Source organism: Nerophis lumbriciformis, linkage group LG07 (genome assembly GCF_033978685.3).
Source record: "Nerophis lumbriciformis linkage group LG07, RoL_Nlum_v2.1, whole genome shotgun sequence".
Classification (NCBI taxonomy): domain Eukaryota; kingdom Metazoa; phylum Chordata; class Actinopteri; order Syngnathiformes; family Syngnathidae; genus Nerophis; species Nerophis lumbriciformis.
Genome location: NC_084554.2, coordinates 47,949,928 through 47,966,613, shown reverse-complemented (window position 1 = coordinate 47,966,613; position 16,686 = coordinate 47,949,928). Strand labels below are relative to the sequence as shown.

The 16,686-nt window shown below is 38.2% G+C and overlaps 1 protein-coding gene and 1 long non-coding RNA gene across 3 annotated transcripts; one reads left to right on the top strand and one right to left on the bottom strand.

The window, feature by feature from the left end:
* The first annotated feature begins 444 nt into the window (after window positions 1-444).
* Window positions 445-12,594, top strand: LOC133609408 (uncharacterized). 2 transcript variants are annotated; one of them, XM_061964975.2, is made up of 9 exons: window positions 445-536; window positions 1,084-1,151; window positions 1,211-1,478; window positions 4,760-5,637; window positions 9,513-9,672; window positions 9,733-9,911; window positions 9,978-10,070; window positions 10,145-10,270; window positions 11,852-12,594. In XM_061964975.2, exons 3-9 carry the CDS (start codon window positions 1,213-1,215, stop codon window positions 12,244-12,246), a joined length of 2,097 nt encoding a protein of 698 aa, XP_061820959.1. In that variant the 5' UTR covers window positions 445-536; window positions 1,084-1,151; window positions 1,211-1,212; the 3' UTR covers window positions 12,247-12,594. The 2 variants fall into 2 exon arrangements, with proteins under 2 accessions (XP_061820959.1, XP_061820960.1); XM_061964976.1 differs by having other exon boundaries at window positions 489-624.
* LOC140678955 (uncharacterized) lies at window positions 9,667-16,342 on the bottom strand. The gene is made up of 3 exons (XR_012050554.1): window positions 16,145-16,342; window positions 15,892-16,028; window positions 9,667-9,935 (listed from the first exon to the last, which is right to left on the bottom strand). It is a non-coding gene; the product is annotated as an uncharacterized lncRNA (long non-coding RNA).
* Window positions 16,343-16,686: the final 344 nt, after the last annotated feature.

Here is a 16,686-nt window from a genome sequence, read left to right as displayed (position 1 = left end):
TGTGTGTGTGTGTGTGTGTGTGTGTGTGTGTGTGTGTGTGTGTGTGTGTGTGTGTGAAGCCATTACCTCACACAAGTTCCGTAAATAATCCAAATTTGGAGCACAGCATCATAGTTTTCACAGCATTTTGATTGTTAGCGGTAGAAAGTGTTTTAAAGTACATTTCTAATTCATTTTTTAAAGGCACAAAAAAACAGGTCGAGTATTGAGAAACTTACATTTATGAACATAAAACTTAGCCAATAGTATAATGAGGTGGCAAATGTAAAATTATTTTTTAATTTTTTTCTCATACTGTGTAAATCCGAATAGCACATCTTTAAATCAAAGCACACAATTGTTGTAAACAACCCCAAAAGGGACAAGCGGTAATGGATGGATGTATGTATGTAAACATGTAAACATATGTAAACATGTATGTAAACATGTAAACATAACATCTCGACCCTCGCTTCGCTCGCACACGACACAGTGAGATCTCGCGAGACCTCGGTCAACATCCCGAGACAACGGCTGCGGATCGCGGATATTAGAAGGTACTTTACTGCTTTTATTTTCGTTTACTCGGATTTTTAAAATATAGATCTTCCACCGAGCTTTCGTGGTCCGAGGCATCTCTGGACGGTAAGTTTCTCAAATGGCCGGCTAATACATTTCGGGGCTAACTTAATGTAGGCACCGCCGGCTCGAGCAGCGAATCCTTCGAAATAAGAGCCTAAGATTTTTTCGCGCTTTTCGCGTGTAAGACGACGCTTAGCTTTAGCTTCGCTCGTTCTCCATTTTGAGGAAGAACCCAAACGGCAGAATCTCCCCGGAATTAGCTCGCTGGAAAAGTTCCGTGACGGTTAAAAGACACCGAAATTGAATAGCGAACTGCGCCTTTTTTAAGGCGAGCAACGACGCTGCTATTAGCATTAGCATCCGGTTGAGGCCTACTCAGGAAGCGGGCGGGAGCTTTTATTTTCAAAAACGGCTCCCTGTCAGCTGATGGTTCTGAGAACTGTTGTTTTATTTATGCTGCAATTAATATTATTTTCCACTTAATTGCCATTCTACATGTTCTAAATCCACATTTTCCTGCAGATTTCCATTGAGGCTGATTTGAGGCGGTGAAAACTGAACTTGTCAGCATCACTGGCACAAATTTGACAGTAAGTCAGAACAAGTTGGACTGGCTGAAAAGTGGCATTGACGCTCACCTCTCTCCTAGCCATGGCTCAGGGCGCCAACCATGGCAAGCTGCTCCTGCAACGCCTCCACCAGCAGCGGGAGATGGATTTCCTGTGCGACGTCACCATCGTAGTGAGAGACGTGGAGTTCCGGGCGCACCGCAACATCCTGGCGGCCTTCAGCAAGTACTTCTCCTCCCAGGCGGAGAGGGGCCAAGAGGTGACCACGCTGGACCCCGACAAAGTCAGCCGCTACGCTCTGGAGAAACTTTTGGAGTTTGTCTATACGGGACAGATGAACCTCAGCAGGTAGACACGTTATGGAAACAGAAACTACCGCACTCTCCAGACTATAGAGCGCACCCAACAAATTTTAGAATAAATAATTATTTTTCACATATTAGCTGCAGATGTATAACGGTACGAAATATTTTGTAAATGTTTTGACCTTAATTGTTCCCGAACAGTGCCTGTCAGATGGCAGTAAAACTAGGGATGTCCGACAATATCGGACTGCCGATATTATCGTCCGATAAGTGCTTTAAAATATAATATCGGAAATTATCGGTATTGGTTTCAAAAAGTCAAATTTATGTCTTTTTAAAATGCCACTGTACGGAGTGGTACACGGACGTAGGAAGATGTACAGAGTGCCAATAAACCCTAAAGGCACTCGGCCCAGTCACATAATATCTACGGGTTTTCACACACACAAGTGAATGCATTTATACTTGGTCAACAGCCATATAGGTCACACTGAGGGTGGCCGTATAAACAACTTTAACACTTTTACAAATATGCGCCACACTGTGAACCCACACCAAACAAGAATGAAAAAACACATTTCGGGAGAACATCCGCACCGTAACACAACATAAACACAACAGAACAAATACCCAGAACCCCTTGCAGCACTAACTCTTCCGGGACGCTCTACAATACCGTATTTTTCGGACTATAAGTCGCAGTTTTTTTCATAGTTTGGCCGGGGGTGCGACTTATACTCAGGAGCGACTTATGTGTGAAATTATTAACACATTACCGTAAAATATCAAATAATATTATTTAGCTCATTCATGTAAGAGACTAGACGTATAAGATTTCATGGGATTTAGCGATTAGGAGTGACAGATTGTTTGGTAAACGTATAGCATGTTCTATATGTTATAGTTATTTGAATGACTCTTACCATAATATGTTACGTTAACATACCAGTTGGTTATTTATGCCTCATATAACGTACACTTATTCAGCCTGTTGTTCACTATTTTTTATTTATTTTAAATTGCCTTTCAAATGTCTATTCTTGGTGTTGGCTTTTATCAAATACATTTCCCCCAAAAATGCGACTTATATGTTTTTTTTCCTTCTTTATTATGCATTTTCGGCCGGTGCGACTTATAGTCCGAAAAATACGGTATACACCCCACCCCACCCCCGACCACCTCAACCTTCTCATGCTCTCTCAGGGAGAGCATGTCCCAAATTCCAAGCTGCTGTTTTGAGGCATGTTAAAAAAAATAATGCACTTTGTGACTTCAATAATAAATATGGCAGTGCCATGTTGGCATTTTTTTCCATAACTTGAGTTGAGTTATTTTGGAAAACCTTGTTACATTGTTTAATGCATCCAGCGGGGCATCACAACAAAATTAGGCATAATAATGTGTTAATTCCACGACTGTATATATCGGTATCGGTTGATACCGGAATCGGTAATTAAGAGTTGGACAATATCGGATACCGGCAAAAAAGCCATTATCGTATATCTCTAAGTAAAACAGCCGATTAAACAAAACAGAAGCCACCGTCATGGACCTACTAGCTGCGGAAGCTAGCTCTCTAATCAGCTAAACAGACTCAATATCTCCACGGTGAACTTTTGGTGAATTTACGAAACTGAAACAAATACAAAAAGAATGCCATTGTAAAGTAATAATGCTAACACAGACGCTTGTAAGCGCGTTAGCATATTTGCTCATTCTAACGATGCTAGCTTGATACATTACGATACCACGTACAAATGTGCATGAAAACACTCCGACATACATCACTTAGCTTAGTCAGTATGAATTGTTTTAGTTATATTGTAAAACTTAGAACCGTTGCTGGGAGTGATAAATGAAGAATCGGACGGTTTTACTTCCAGTTTAAGGCATTCAAACAGGAAGTTTGTTATATATTGTATATATTATATAATATATTAGTATATATTATATACTGTATACATAATATGTAAATATTACATATGTTATATTTTATATTGCTACTATGGTACATTTTTTGTCTACTTTATACCTTTGTTTTCGCCCTCTGTTTGTGCCCTTGTGTGCATTATACTTTCCATCCTAACTGAGCTACTGTTTGGAACAATTTCCCTTGTGGATCATTGTTTGTCTAAGTCGAAGTACATTTTCATCTTGCAACACCTGCAGTGAACAAACTCGTCCAAAAGATGGTGTCATAGCACAAGCAATAACATCTTTTCAGTCTGTTGAAAATTATTTGTTGTAGAGATGTCCGATAATGGCTTTTTTGCCGATATCCGATATTGTCCAACTCTTAATTACCGATACCGATACATACAGTCATGGAATTAACACATTATTAAGCCTAATTTTGTTGTGATGCCCCGCTGGATGCATTAAACAATGTAACAAGGTTTTCCAAAATAAATCAATTCAATTTATGGAAAAAAATGCCAACATGGCACTGCCATATTTATTATTGAAGTCACAAAGTGCATTATTTTTTTTAACATGCCTCAAAACAGCAGCTTGGAATTTGGGACATGCTCTCCCTGAGAGAGAATGAGGAGGTTGAGGTGGGCGAGGTAGGGGGGTAGTGGGGGGTGTATATTGTAGCGTCCCGGAAGAGTTAGTGCTGCAAGGGGTTCTGGGAATTTGTTCTGTTGTGTTTATGTTGTGTTACGGTGCGGATGTTCTCCCGAAATGTGTTTGTCATTCTTGTTTGGTGTGGGTTCACAGTGTGGCGCATATTTGTAACAATGTTAAAGTTGTTTATACGGCCACCCTCAGTGTGACCTGTATGGCTGTTGACCAAGTATGGCTTGCATTCGTGTGTGTGTGTGTGTGTGTGTGTGTGTGTGTGTGTGTGTGTGTGTGTGTGTGTGTGTGTGTGTGTGTGTGTGTGTGTGTGTGTGTGAGAAAACCATAGATATTGTGTGATTGGACCGGCACGCACAGTCCAAAGGTTTATTGGCGCTCTGTACTTCTCCCTACGTCCGTGTACCGCTCCGTACAGCGGCGTTTTAAAAAGTCATAAATTTTACTTTTCGAAACCGATACCGATAATTTCCGGTATTACATTTTAAAGCATTTATCGGCCGATAATATCGGCAGTCCGATCTTATCGGACATCTCTAATTTGTTGGATTAAAAACATGATGGTCGTTGGCAAAGAAAAATCCATAAATTAGCCGCGCCGTTATATAAACCGCTGGGTACAAAGCGTAGGAAAAAAGTAGCGGCTTGTAGTCTGAAAAATATGGTATTGTGTAGAAGCGATGGGACAATTGTCCTACTGTAAGTACGCCTTAAGTCACATTTGATGTTTCGTTGTTTTTACAGCACCAGACAAGTTGCCGTCCGCCGAGCCGCCATCTTTCTGGGAATGTCGGAAGCCACAAAGTACTTGGAGGAAAGTCACCACTGGTTGGAGGCCAGCGAGGCGGACAAAGACGCCGGCCTCTATTCGGTCAGTCCCGGCTCTCCGGGCAGTCCCCACTCACCCGTCACTCTGTCCATCGCCTCGGTCTCGGGAGCATGGGGGGAGGAGGGCCAGGACAGCAAAAAGCAGGAAAAGGAAGACGTGGGTGAGGAAGTGGGTTTGGAGGACGAGGAAGGGATCCCAAGTGATGAGGACTACATGAGCGGCGGAAGGGGGATGGGGAGGAAAAGAGGCAGGAAGCCCAAAGGTTTCGGCAGCGAGCTGACAGAATTTTTAGACGACATGCCCAGACCTCCGATCTACAGGGGCCGGGGGAGGGGCCGCGGGAGAGGACGGGGAAGAGCGGTCATCAAGAGCGAAGATCCCTACTTGGAGGAGTTTGACGCCGGCGTGAAGGACTTTGGGGACACGTCAGCAGACTGGAGCCCCTCTTTGGACGAGTCCCCTGCCAAGAGGCTGCGCCTCCGAATCGGGGAGAGGCGGCGAGGGCGCGGCCGGGGGCGCGGCAGAGGGAGGGGGCGAGGCAGGAGGCGGCTGGACGAGGACGACGAGGACGATGATGACAGCGGCGAGGGAGGCGAGGAAGGAGAACAAGACCCTTCTGGGACGGGGGACATGAACCTGTCCTGCACCGAGTGCAACAAGCTGTTCAAAGACATCAGCAGCCTGAGACGCCACGGGAAGATCCATAAGGGACTCAAGCCTTTCATCTGCATCTTCTGCTCCAAATCCTTCAGACAAGCCACGCAGCTCAAAACTCACCTGCGCATCCACACAGGTACAACACACACCATTAGTCAAATGTTACCACCTTTTCTACACTTTACAACATTTAACACAACTTTTACTTTGATACCAAGTTTTGTACACTTAACAAAACTGACTTAAGTTTACAACACTTTGTATTATTTAACACAACTTTTACTTAAGTTACCAAGTGTTGTAAACTTAACACAACTTTTACTTAAATTTTACAAAGTGTTGTTAACTTAACACAATTTTTACTTAAATGTTCAGGCATGTGATTTTTCCGTCTAAAGTCGGAATTCCGTCTTTTTTAATCTCGGGGGAAAAAAATAATTATCTCCCGTTTTTTTTCCAACCCTAAATCAAGATTCGAGACGTAGTTTATATTACGCCGTAGCTGATTGGTCGATATGTTCCTTGTGACCAATCAGGACATCTGTTATGAATGATGACGTTAATAACGTCATCATTCATAATGGTTATTACCGCCATTTTCCATATGTAAACGATGTCGGTTCTTGAGAGAAAGGACCCTGGATGGAAAGGGAAATCACTGATACTGTGGGGAAGAAGGAAGTTACAACTTTGTTCGGTGATTTTATTCGGAAAATCGATCGGAAAATCGAAAGGTTTTGTGCACGTGGTGTCATGGTAATATTGACTATGGATCACAAGGTTTCAAGGCTTTGGAAGTACATGCGAAACGCCAAAAACATATGAATCAACTTGAAGCAAGGAAAACAAACTTTTCACTAGCTGGTACTTTTGGATGTCAAGCGAAAGTTAGCAAACCTTACGGACTTCATCCTTTGTTTACATCGACAACTGCCGTAGACATGGAGAGGAAAGATCCACCCAAACAACCCACTTCAGTTGCAGACAGGGTTGTTAATAATGAGGTAAGCTAAAAAATATTTGCTTGCGAAATACACGTTTGTTTTAAATATTAACCAATTATTGCTTTGCGAAATATAAATGGGTTTTTCTAAAAATAAAAAGCCGCGTGAAAATATATTATAAAATTACAGAAATTCAAAGAGTCGCATTATTGATTCCAGTAAACAATTTATTTGAAATAAATTTGCATATAATACTATTTTGTAATATTAAGTTCTTATGTAGTCTGTTGAAACAATATTGTCAGTGGTGTAACAATCTTGAAGGTAAATATTTTCACACTTGTTTCATTCAATATGTCAGTGTCCTCACATTATTATTATTTCCTATTTTCAAATATGAGTAAACAATACTAAACATGTTTAATTATTTTCATAAATGTATATCCTATTTTGGCGAAAAGAATGAAATGTTTACATTTGGTATTTTGTTATATTTATAACTAAACTTGTAGGCAATTAGGCATATACATTAAAACTGTGAATTGTTATTAGTGGTTATGTATTTTACAATTAATGCTACTTTCTGATAGCATATATCATGTACCGGTAATAGTCTTAACTTTAAAATATATTTTGTATAATAATAAATCTAGGCAAACCTGTTACACCACTGATACATTTTTTTACCGCATATATACATTATCTGACTAATAGTAATGATAGAATGATTTCAAATATGAAAGGAAATTTTATTTTAGAGCAATCTACTTATTACCAAAACCTAGGCAAATTTTGAGAATGACCCATATTGTGTAAGAAGCTACAAAAGCAGAGACCAAAAGGAAAATGCAGGCTGCTCAGAAATTTGCAAGGAAAGCTCATGTTAGGGCTCTCCGAGAAAGCTAATGTGTGAAGTGAACTGAAGTAATGTGGTAATACTGTAAATAAACTGTAGATAATAACACTGATCAATGTGACACCTGTGGATGTGAAATGAAAACAAGATGTAAATATTAGTGACTAAATACTGTTGGGACTGAACCATATACAGTGATTCATTAGGATAATTGGGTTATGTATGTTCTATTAATGTTTTCATGTCTTTAAACACTAAAATATTTTCTTCAAATGGTGCTGTCTTTGTTCATTTTAGCATGTTAAATTGGTGAAAAACCAGGAGCTTGGCCTGGACCTGGACCTGGCTGGGGGCCTTCGTCCCCCAGACCCCCGGAAATGTTTTCAGTCTTTTTCATTGTGGTCAAATCACATGCCAGAATGTTACTTTGTGTTGTAAACTTAGCACAACTTTTACTCAAATATTACTTGTCAACATAACACGACTTGTACTCAAATATTACCAAGTGTTGTAAAGTTAACACAACTTTTACTTACATTTTACAGTGTTGTAAACTTAACACAGCTTTTACTTAAATGTTACCAAGTGTTGTAAACTTAACACGACTTTTACTTAAATGCTATAAAGTGATGTCAACTTTAACACAACTTTTACTTAAATGCTACAGTTATGTCAATTTAACACGACTTTTACTTAATTACTACAGTGATGTAAATTGAACACGACTTTTACTTAAATGCTACGAAGTGTTGTAAACTTAACACAACTTCTACTTAAATGTTACCAAGTGTTGTAAACTGAACACAACTTTTACTCAAATGTTACATTATTGTAAAATTTACACAACTTTTACTTAAATGTCACAAAGTGTTGTAAACTTAACACGACTTTTACTCAAATATTACCAAGCATTGTTAACTTAACGCAACTTTTACTTAAATGTTACTTGTCCAGGGTGTACCCCGCCTTCTGCCCGAATGCAGCTGACAAGCAGTAGAAAATGGATGGATGGGTTACTTTGTGTTGTAAACTTAGCACAACTTTTACTAAAATATTACTTGGTGTTGTCAACATAACACAACTTGTACTCAAATATTACCAAGTGTTGTAAACTTACCACAACTTTTACTCAAATATTACTTGGTGTTGTAAACTTAACATGACTTTTACTCAAATGTTACCAAGTGTTGTTAACTTAACACGACTTTTACTGAAATGTTACCAAGTGTTGTAAACTAAACACGACTTTTACTCAAATGTTACCGAGTGTTGTAAAATGTACACGACTTTTACTCAAATGTTACAAAGTGTTGTAAAATGTACACGACTTTTACTCAAATGTTACCAAGTGTTGTTAACTTAACACAACTTTTACTCAAATGTTACCAAGTGTTCTTAACTTAACACGACTTTTACTCAAATGTTACCAAGTGTTGTAAACTAAACACGACTTTTACTCAAATGTTACCGAGTGTTGTAAAATGTACACAACTTTTACTCAAATGTTACCAAGTGTTGTTAACTTAACACAACTTTTACTCAAATGTTACCAAGTGTTCTTAACTTAACACGACTTTTACTCAAATGTTACCAAGTGTTGTAAACTAAACACGACTTTTACTCAAATGTTACCAAGTGTTGTAAAATGTACACAACTTTTACTCAAATGTTACCAAGTGTTGTTAACCTAACACGACTTTTACTCAAATGTTACCAAGTGTTGTAAACTTAACACAACTTTTTCTCAAATGTTACCAAGTGTTGTTAACTTAACACGACTTTTACTCAAATGTTACCAAGTGTTGTAAACTAAACACGACTTTTACTCAAATGTTACAGAGTGTTGTAAAATGTACACGACTTTTACTCAAATTTTACCAAGTGTTGTTAACTTAACACGACTTTTACTCAAATGTTACCAAGTGTTGTTAACTAAACACGACTTTTACTTAAATGTTACAAAGTGTTGTAAACTTAACACAACTTTTACTTAAATGTCACAAAGTGTTGTAAATTTAACACGACTTTTACTCAAATATTACCAAGGGTTGTTAACTTAACACAACTTTTACTTAAATGTTACTTTGTGTTGTAAATTTAGCACAACTTTTACTCAAATATTACCTGTCAACATAACACGACTTGTACTCAAATATTACCAAGTGTTGTAAACTTAACACAACTTTTACTCAAATGTTACTTTGTGTTCAGGCGAGAAGCCATTCAGCTGCTCCAACTGCGACAAGTGCTTCGCTCAGAAGTGTCAGCTGGTGGCTCACCGCCGCATGCACCACGGCGAGGAAAAGCCGTACACGTGCAAGCGCTGCGGCTTCAAGTTCGCCACCTCGTCCAACTACAAGATCCACATCAGGTAGGTGGACTGCGGGGAGGCGTCGTTTGCGTGCTGCTGACCAGGTGTTGTCCCCTCCAGGCTGCACAGCGGAGAAAAACCATACGTGTGCGACATCTGCGGTCAGGCCTTCGCTCAGTCCAGCACGCTGACCTATCACAAGCGGCGCCACACGGGGGAGAAACCGTACCAGTGCGACCTTTGCGGCATGTCCTTCTCCGTCTCGTCCTCGCTCATTGCCCACGCGCGGAAGCACACAGGTAAGGAGCGCGAGGGTCCACTTCCTGTAAATCAGAGTATACTGAGTTGACCACTTCCTGTGCCAGGCGAGATGCCGTACAAATGCTCCCAGGCACATTGCGACTCCAGGTTCGTCACGTCGTCCGAACTGAAGAAGCACATGCGACGACTACACCCAGGTGAGCTTCGCCCTGAGAAGCGTGTCGTCGCTATGGCCATGGCGGGCGTCATCCCTGCTGTTGTGTCTTGTCAGAGGGCAACAACGGCGTGCAGTGCCTGCTGTGTGGGAACCGCTTCGCCAGCGTGAAGAACATGATCAAACACCAAGAGAAGGCGCACGCCGATGAAGTGCGCCAACACAAAGAGCGAGCACGAGCAGGTGAGCGGCGACAAACAACTCGCATACAGTGTTTCCGTGGGTCAGTAAAAAGCATTTCAAGTCATTAAATTGATCCTATGTCATTTAATGTCAAGCATTACTGTATTTTTCAGACCATAAGTCGCAGTTTTTTTTCATAGTTTGGCCGGGGGTGCGACTTATACTCAGGAGCGACTTATGTGTGAAATTATTAACACATTAGCGTAAAATATCAAATAATATTATTTAGCTCATTCACGTAAGAGACTAGACGTATAAGATTTCATGGGATTTAGCGATTAGGAGTGACAGATTGTTTGGTAAACGTATAGCATGTTCTATATGTTATAGTTATTTGAATGACTCTTACCATAATATGTTACGTTAACATACCAGTTGGTTATTTATGCCTCATATAACGTACACTTATTCAGCCTGTTGTTCACTATTCTTTATTTATTTTAAATTGCCTTTCAAATGTCTATTCTTGGTGTTGGCTTTTATCAAATAAATTTCCTCAAAAAATGCGACTTATACTCCAGTGCGACTTATATGTTTTTTTCCTTCTTTATTATGCATTTTCAGCCGGTGCGACTTATACTCCGGAGCGACTTATAGTCCGAAAAATACGGTAAATGGCATTAAAAGTAATTCAATTGATCTTAATTGGCATTAAGTCATTTAATGAACATTAAATAACATTAAAAACAATAAGTCATTAACTGTATCTTAAATGGAATTAAAAAGCAATAAAATTCATTAAATGGCATTAAAATGTATTAAATTGATCGTAAATGGCATTAAAAGTAATTCAATAGATTTTAAATGGCATTAAAAAGCATTACATGGATCTTAGCTGGCATTACAGAATTATTATTATAGAATTAGAATTATAGAATATATGTAGAATATATTTATATTATTCATATACTATATTATTTATTATTATTATTGTCTATTGTGAGCGAACTGTGGTGCTGAATTTCCCCCAGGGATCAATAAAGTACTTTCTATTCTATTCTATTAAAAAGCATTACAAGTAATTTAATGAACCTTAAATGGCATTAAAAAGCAATAAAAGTCATTAAATGGATCTTAAATTTCATTAAAAGTCATTAAATTGTATGCAGGTTTCAAAGCGTAGGGAAAAAAGTAATGGCTTATAGTCGCAAAAATACAGTATATATTATTTAAAATACAAGTAAACATGTCTATACATTATTTTCAAAATATGTACAAATAAATTATTTAAAATTAAGTTTTCTAAATAATTTTCAAACAGTAATGAAGAAATGGAAACAGAACTACCACAAGGAACGAATAAACAAAAGAAATGTGCACGGGATAACAAGAAAATGGAAAAAATAAACGCATATTACTATTTTTTGTCTTTGGTGGAAAATTGTCTCTTTTAGAATGTGGGAAACTTTTTGTTTTTCTTTGCCATAATTTTTGTGTATGTACACGCAAAGATCTGCGGGAGGGGGAGGGGGGAGAGTATATTTCATCCTTTAGCTAACAAACATTATTTTTTTAAGTGTCATTAAAAGCATGAAATGAAATGTGTGTAGAAGAAACCTGAAATGCATGATTTGTCGTCAGTGGTCCTGCTGGCGTCCAGCCACCCGGTGGCTTTCGTGCAGAGCAAACTGTCCAACGATAAAGCTCTGCGCGCCATCCCAGAAGGCCAGCCTCCCAACCCAGAACCAGCCACGCCGCACCCCAAAGCCGCCGAGCAGTCCGCCGCCGACGACAACAACGGCGGCGGCGTCCTCGGCGAGAGCCTGCAGGACTTAAAGGTGGAGCCCAGTCTCACGCCCATCTCCCCCGCCGACCCGGTCGCCTTCGAGGCGGACGCGGAGCAGACCATCAACTCGGACACGCTCCACGCGCTGGTGGAGCAGCTGAGGCCGCCCACCTCGCCCGCACAAAGCCTGGAGCAGATCGTCATCATCCACACGGTGGACAGCGCCGAACACAACCCCGCCCCCCAGTGAGGAGGACATCATCGCCTTCTCACTCCAAATAAACTTTTGGGCTGGTGTCAGTGACTTTAGGAAGTTGTGTTACAGGTTTTTGGTAGCGTAGGTTTATGTGGCCGCTTTAGCGTGTGGTGACTTGGCACACACACACATTTTTATTAGGGTTGAAAGTGAAAGTGTTTGAAGAAGCTGCAATGAATTTCACTGCAGTTGTGACACCACAATGTATTACTCAATCTTTCCTTCCTGATTTATTACAAGTCGTGTTTTTCATTTCATTTTCAGCTCGTCTACAACTTATGTACAAAAATGCCCATTACCACTGTATATAACTTGAACATGTCAAATAAATGGCTGACACAATGATGATGTTCATTATTCCATAGCTTTTGTCTTCAGGATATTTGAGATCCGACTTGCGTTAAAGTTCACGTTCAAGAGGGTAAAAACATTTCATTTACACGAGAGGCGCAAGAACACGGGTGTCCAAAGTGTGGCCTTGGGGCCATTATACAAGTAACTGGAATTAAATAGCATTGAGAAAAAGTTGCAATGTTGACTCTAATAACACAAAGCTGCTATGTTTTCTTTACAACTGTCATTGCTCAAAAAATAATGAATTCAAATCAATGTTAGGAATTATTGACCTATTCAAGCCAGCAAATCTCTTATATCAAAAATTCCACTTTGAAATATTTTAGTAGAATACATTGTGTATTGTGTTTGCTATTCAAAATTTACAAACATTTTTTGACAAAAAGAGCATAAAAAAAGATGCAATAAATAATAAAAACTTCTAATTGACGGACGGATCTGAAGTTGATCGAAAGATCTAAAGTAAGAAAAGAAAAAGCAATTGTAAGACTTATTTTTATGAGTGGGGACCTTTTGGATGCCCAAGAATGTTAGTGGGATTTTTTTTTTTTTAAACTGACATTGGTCAAAACATTTTTTTAAATAAAATAAATGTTATGAATTATTGACCTATTCAAGGCTCCAATTACTTCACATCAAACATTACACTTCAAAGATATTTTGGGGGAAAATATTGCATATTTTGTGTTTGCCATTTGAAAATATCCATCCATTTTCTACCGCTTGATGTTTTGATAAAAAGAGCATTAAACAAACAAACAAAAACGTGAAAATAAAAACTTATAACCGACAGACGGATCTGAAGTTGATCAAAAGACTTAAAAGTAAAGAAAGAAAAAACACTTGTAAGACTTATTTTTATGAGTGGAGACCTTATGGATCCCAAGAATGTTAGTGGGATTTTTTATTTTATTTCAAACTGACAATGGTAAAAAAAAAAAGATTTAAAATCAATGTTATGATGTATTGACCTATTTAAGGCTCCAATTACTTCACATCAAATATTACACTATGACATTTTTTGGGGGAGTAGGGGGGGAATATTGCATATTTTGTGTTTTTGCCATAAAATAAAGTTTGCCTTGAAAAAAGCATAAAACAAACATGAAAAAAATAACTTCTAATCGACAGATAGATCTGAAGCTGATCTATACGATAGATGAACTTCAGATCAAAAAAATATATATACTAAAAACTTTGGTGAGTGGGACCCTTTTGGATCCCCAAGATTTTTTAAGTTAATTTAAACACTTAAGTCTCTAGAATGTGGAGGCTTAAGCGTTTAATGTTTAAAAAAAAAAGTATGACTTACTTTTAACACTTTTAGGAGTGGGGCCCTTTTGGGCCCCCGAAAATTATAGTTGGAGTTTGGAATAAAACTGCCATTACTCAAAAAATAATAATGAATCAAAATCAATGTTATGATTTATTGACCTATTCAAGCCTGCAATTCCCTCACTTTAAAAATTCCACTTTGAAATATTTTTTGAGGAAAACATTGCGTAGTTTGTGTTTGCCATTTAAAAAAATGTTTTGACAAAAAGAGCATAAAACAAACAAATAAACTTGAAAAAAAAACAAAAAAAACGTATAATCGACGGATGGATCTGAAGTTGATCGAAAGACTTATTTTTATGAGTGGGGACCTTTTGGATGCCCAATAATGTTAGTGGGATTTTTATTTTTTTTAAACTGACATTGGTCAAAAAAATGAATGTTGTTATGAATTATTGACCTATTTAAGGCTCCAATTATTTCACATCAAATATTACACTTAGACATTTTTTGGGGGTGGGGGAAATATGCAATATTATGTGTTTTTGCCATAAAATAAAGTTTGCCTTGAAAAAAAGAGCATAAAACAAACTATATATATATATATATATATATATATATATATATATATATATATATATATATATAAATAATAACTTATAATCGACAGATAGATCTGAAGTTGATCTACACGATAGATGAACTCCGGATCCAAAAAATAAATTATACTAAAAACTTTGGGCCTCCAATTACTTACCATCAAATATTCGACTGACAATTTTTGGAGGAAAATATCACACATTTTGTGTGTGGGCCACATAGAAAACACATTTTCTTGGACAAAAACAGCATAAAAGAAACAAAACATGAAGAAATAATACAAATGTATCATCGACAGACACATCCAAAGTTGATCTCGAGACTTTAGCGCTAAAGGTTATTCCCCAAGAATTTTAGTGGATTTTTTTTTTAACTGTCATTGCTCAAAAAATAATAATGTATGATAATCAATATTCTTATGAATAATTGACCTATTTAAGTCTATAATTACTTCACATCAAATATTCAACTTTGAATTTGTTTGGGGGAAAATACTACCTATTTTGTGTTCTAAATCTAAATGTTTTTTGACAAAAAGGGCATAAAAAAGACAACAACAAAAAAAAAAAAAAAAAAAAAAATTACAGATAGTAATATAGTATACGGATAGTTCTTAAATTAATCTAGAGACGAGCAGAAACGCTATGGACAGGTATACGTCCGGTTCAAGGCACGAAACAGGAAGTACATTTTCAACCTGCAGCACCTGCAGTGAGTGAACTCGTCCAAAAGATGGCGCCATAGCAAAAACAACAACACACCGGAGTCGATGTTCAAAACTATTTGTTGAATACAAATCATTATGACCGTTAGCGAAGAAAAATCCCTAAATTAGCCGCACAAGTAATAAAAAAAGGATGACTTATTTTTAACACTTTTAAAAGTCCCCTATAATTTTATTGGGATTTTTTTTGACAAAAAAAAAAAAGAATTAAAATCAATGTTAAAAATAATTGACCTTTTTAAGCCTCTAATTATTTCACAGCAAATACTCCACTTTGAAAAAAATTTGGGGGGGGAAATATTGCATATTTTGTGTTTTTGCCATAAAAAAACAGGGTTTTGACAAAAAAGGGCATAAACATAGTTAAAAACAAAAAAAATGTATTTAAGCGTTAAAAATACAAATCAATATGTGAGTTATTTGTAGCATTTTTATGACTGAGACACTTCCGGGGTGCTTGAGGGGAGCCCTAAAGGTTAAAAAAAAAAAAAAAAAAAAAGGATGAAAAATATCAATACTGCATTCTTTGATTTTTCAGTGAAAAAGTTTGGACACCCTGTGCAAGAGCCTCAAAGAGGACACACTGCCCCTCGTGGGGGGAAAGGGTAATGCAGGTGTGTGCATGTGCAGAGGTCGGTTTCAAAGTCCGCCTTCCATACACATTTGAAAAGATACTAAAATGTTACCTTTTAAAGAAGTTGCCTTTGACTGACAGGACTGTCTCAAGCCCCGCCCACAGCTGTGACATCACCAGTCATCATTCTGCCCACATACTGGAGGGGAAAGGTCGCAATGGAGCGGTGCGTCTCCCCCAGCAGGATGGCTACAAGACAGGAAGCAGTGAGGTAAGAGGTGAAGGAGAACCCAGCCAACTGGTGTGTAGCCATGACGTCATGTCAAGCTGAGATTGCTCTTTCTGAGGGACGACACGCAGAACACCTTTCATGCCAAGAGGGTCAGAGGTCACGCTTGGTGGGTTGGGCTGTGGCGCAGCTCAGGAAACGTCCAAGTGGTCTTCCTGTCCGAGGGCGGGAGTTTCCTGTGGACATTTTTTTATGATGCACAGCAAGAAAGTCTAGATCCTGTGAGACAGAAGTTACTCAACACTTGTCAAGGATCCTTTATGTCCAAACCTTTTCCACTGAGGGCCACACGCTGGAGATCAAAGCATGCGGGGCCACTTTGGTATAGATTTGTTTAACCTTTAGGGGTCCCCTCAAGTCTCGGTCATAAAAATGTCAAAAATATGTCACACAATATTATTTTCATTTTTATTATTCAATGTTAAATTTGTACAACAAATTATCTCTCGATAATTAGGTTTTAAAAAAAAAATATATATATATTTTATTTCCTTCATTGTTAAAGAAAATCCTGCATTTTTTATGGCATGACAACAAAACGTGCAATATTTTCCCCCAAAAATATGTCAAAGCTGAATATATGATGTGAGGAAATTGGAGCCTTATGTAGGTGAATAA

Excerpts from the sequence above, each read along its gene's own strand:
- LOC133609408 (XM_061964975.2), top strand. The coding sequence starts at position 1,213 with ATGGCTCAGGGCGCCAACCATGGCAAGCTGCTCCTGCAACGCCTCCAC. Across the intron at positions 9,912-9,977 it reads CCACGCGCGGAAGCACACAG|GCGAGATGCCGTACAAATGC; the intron begins GTAAGGAGCGCG and ends TTCCTGTGCCAG. Across the intron at positions 10,071-10,144 it reads CATGCGACGACTACACCCAG|AGGGCAACAACGGCGTGCAG; the intron begins GTGAGCTTCGCC and ends GTGTCTTGTCAG.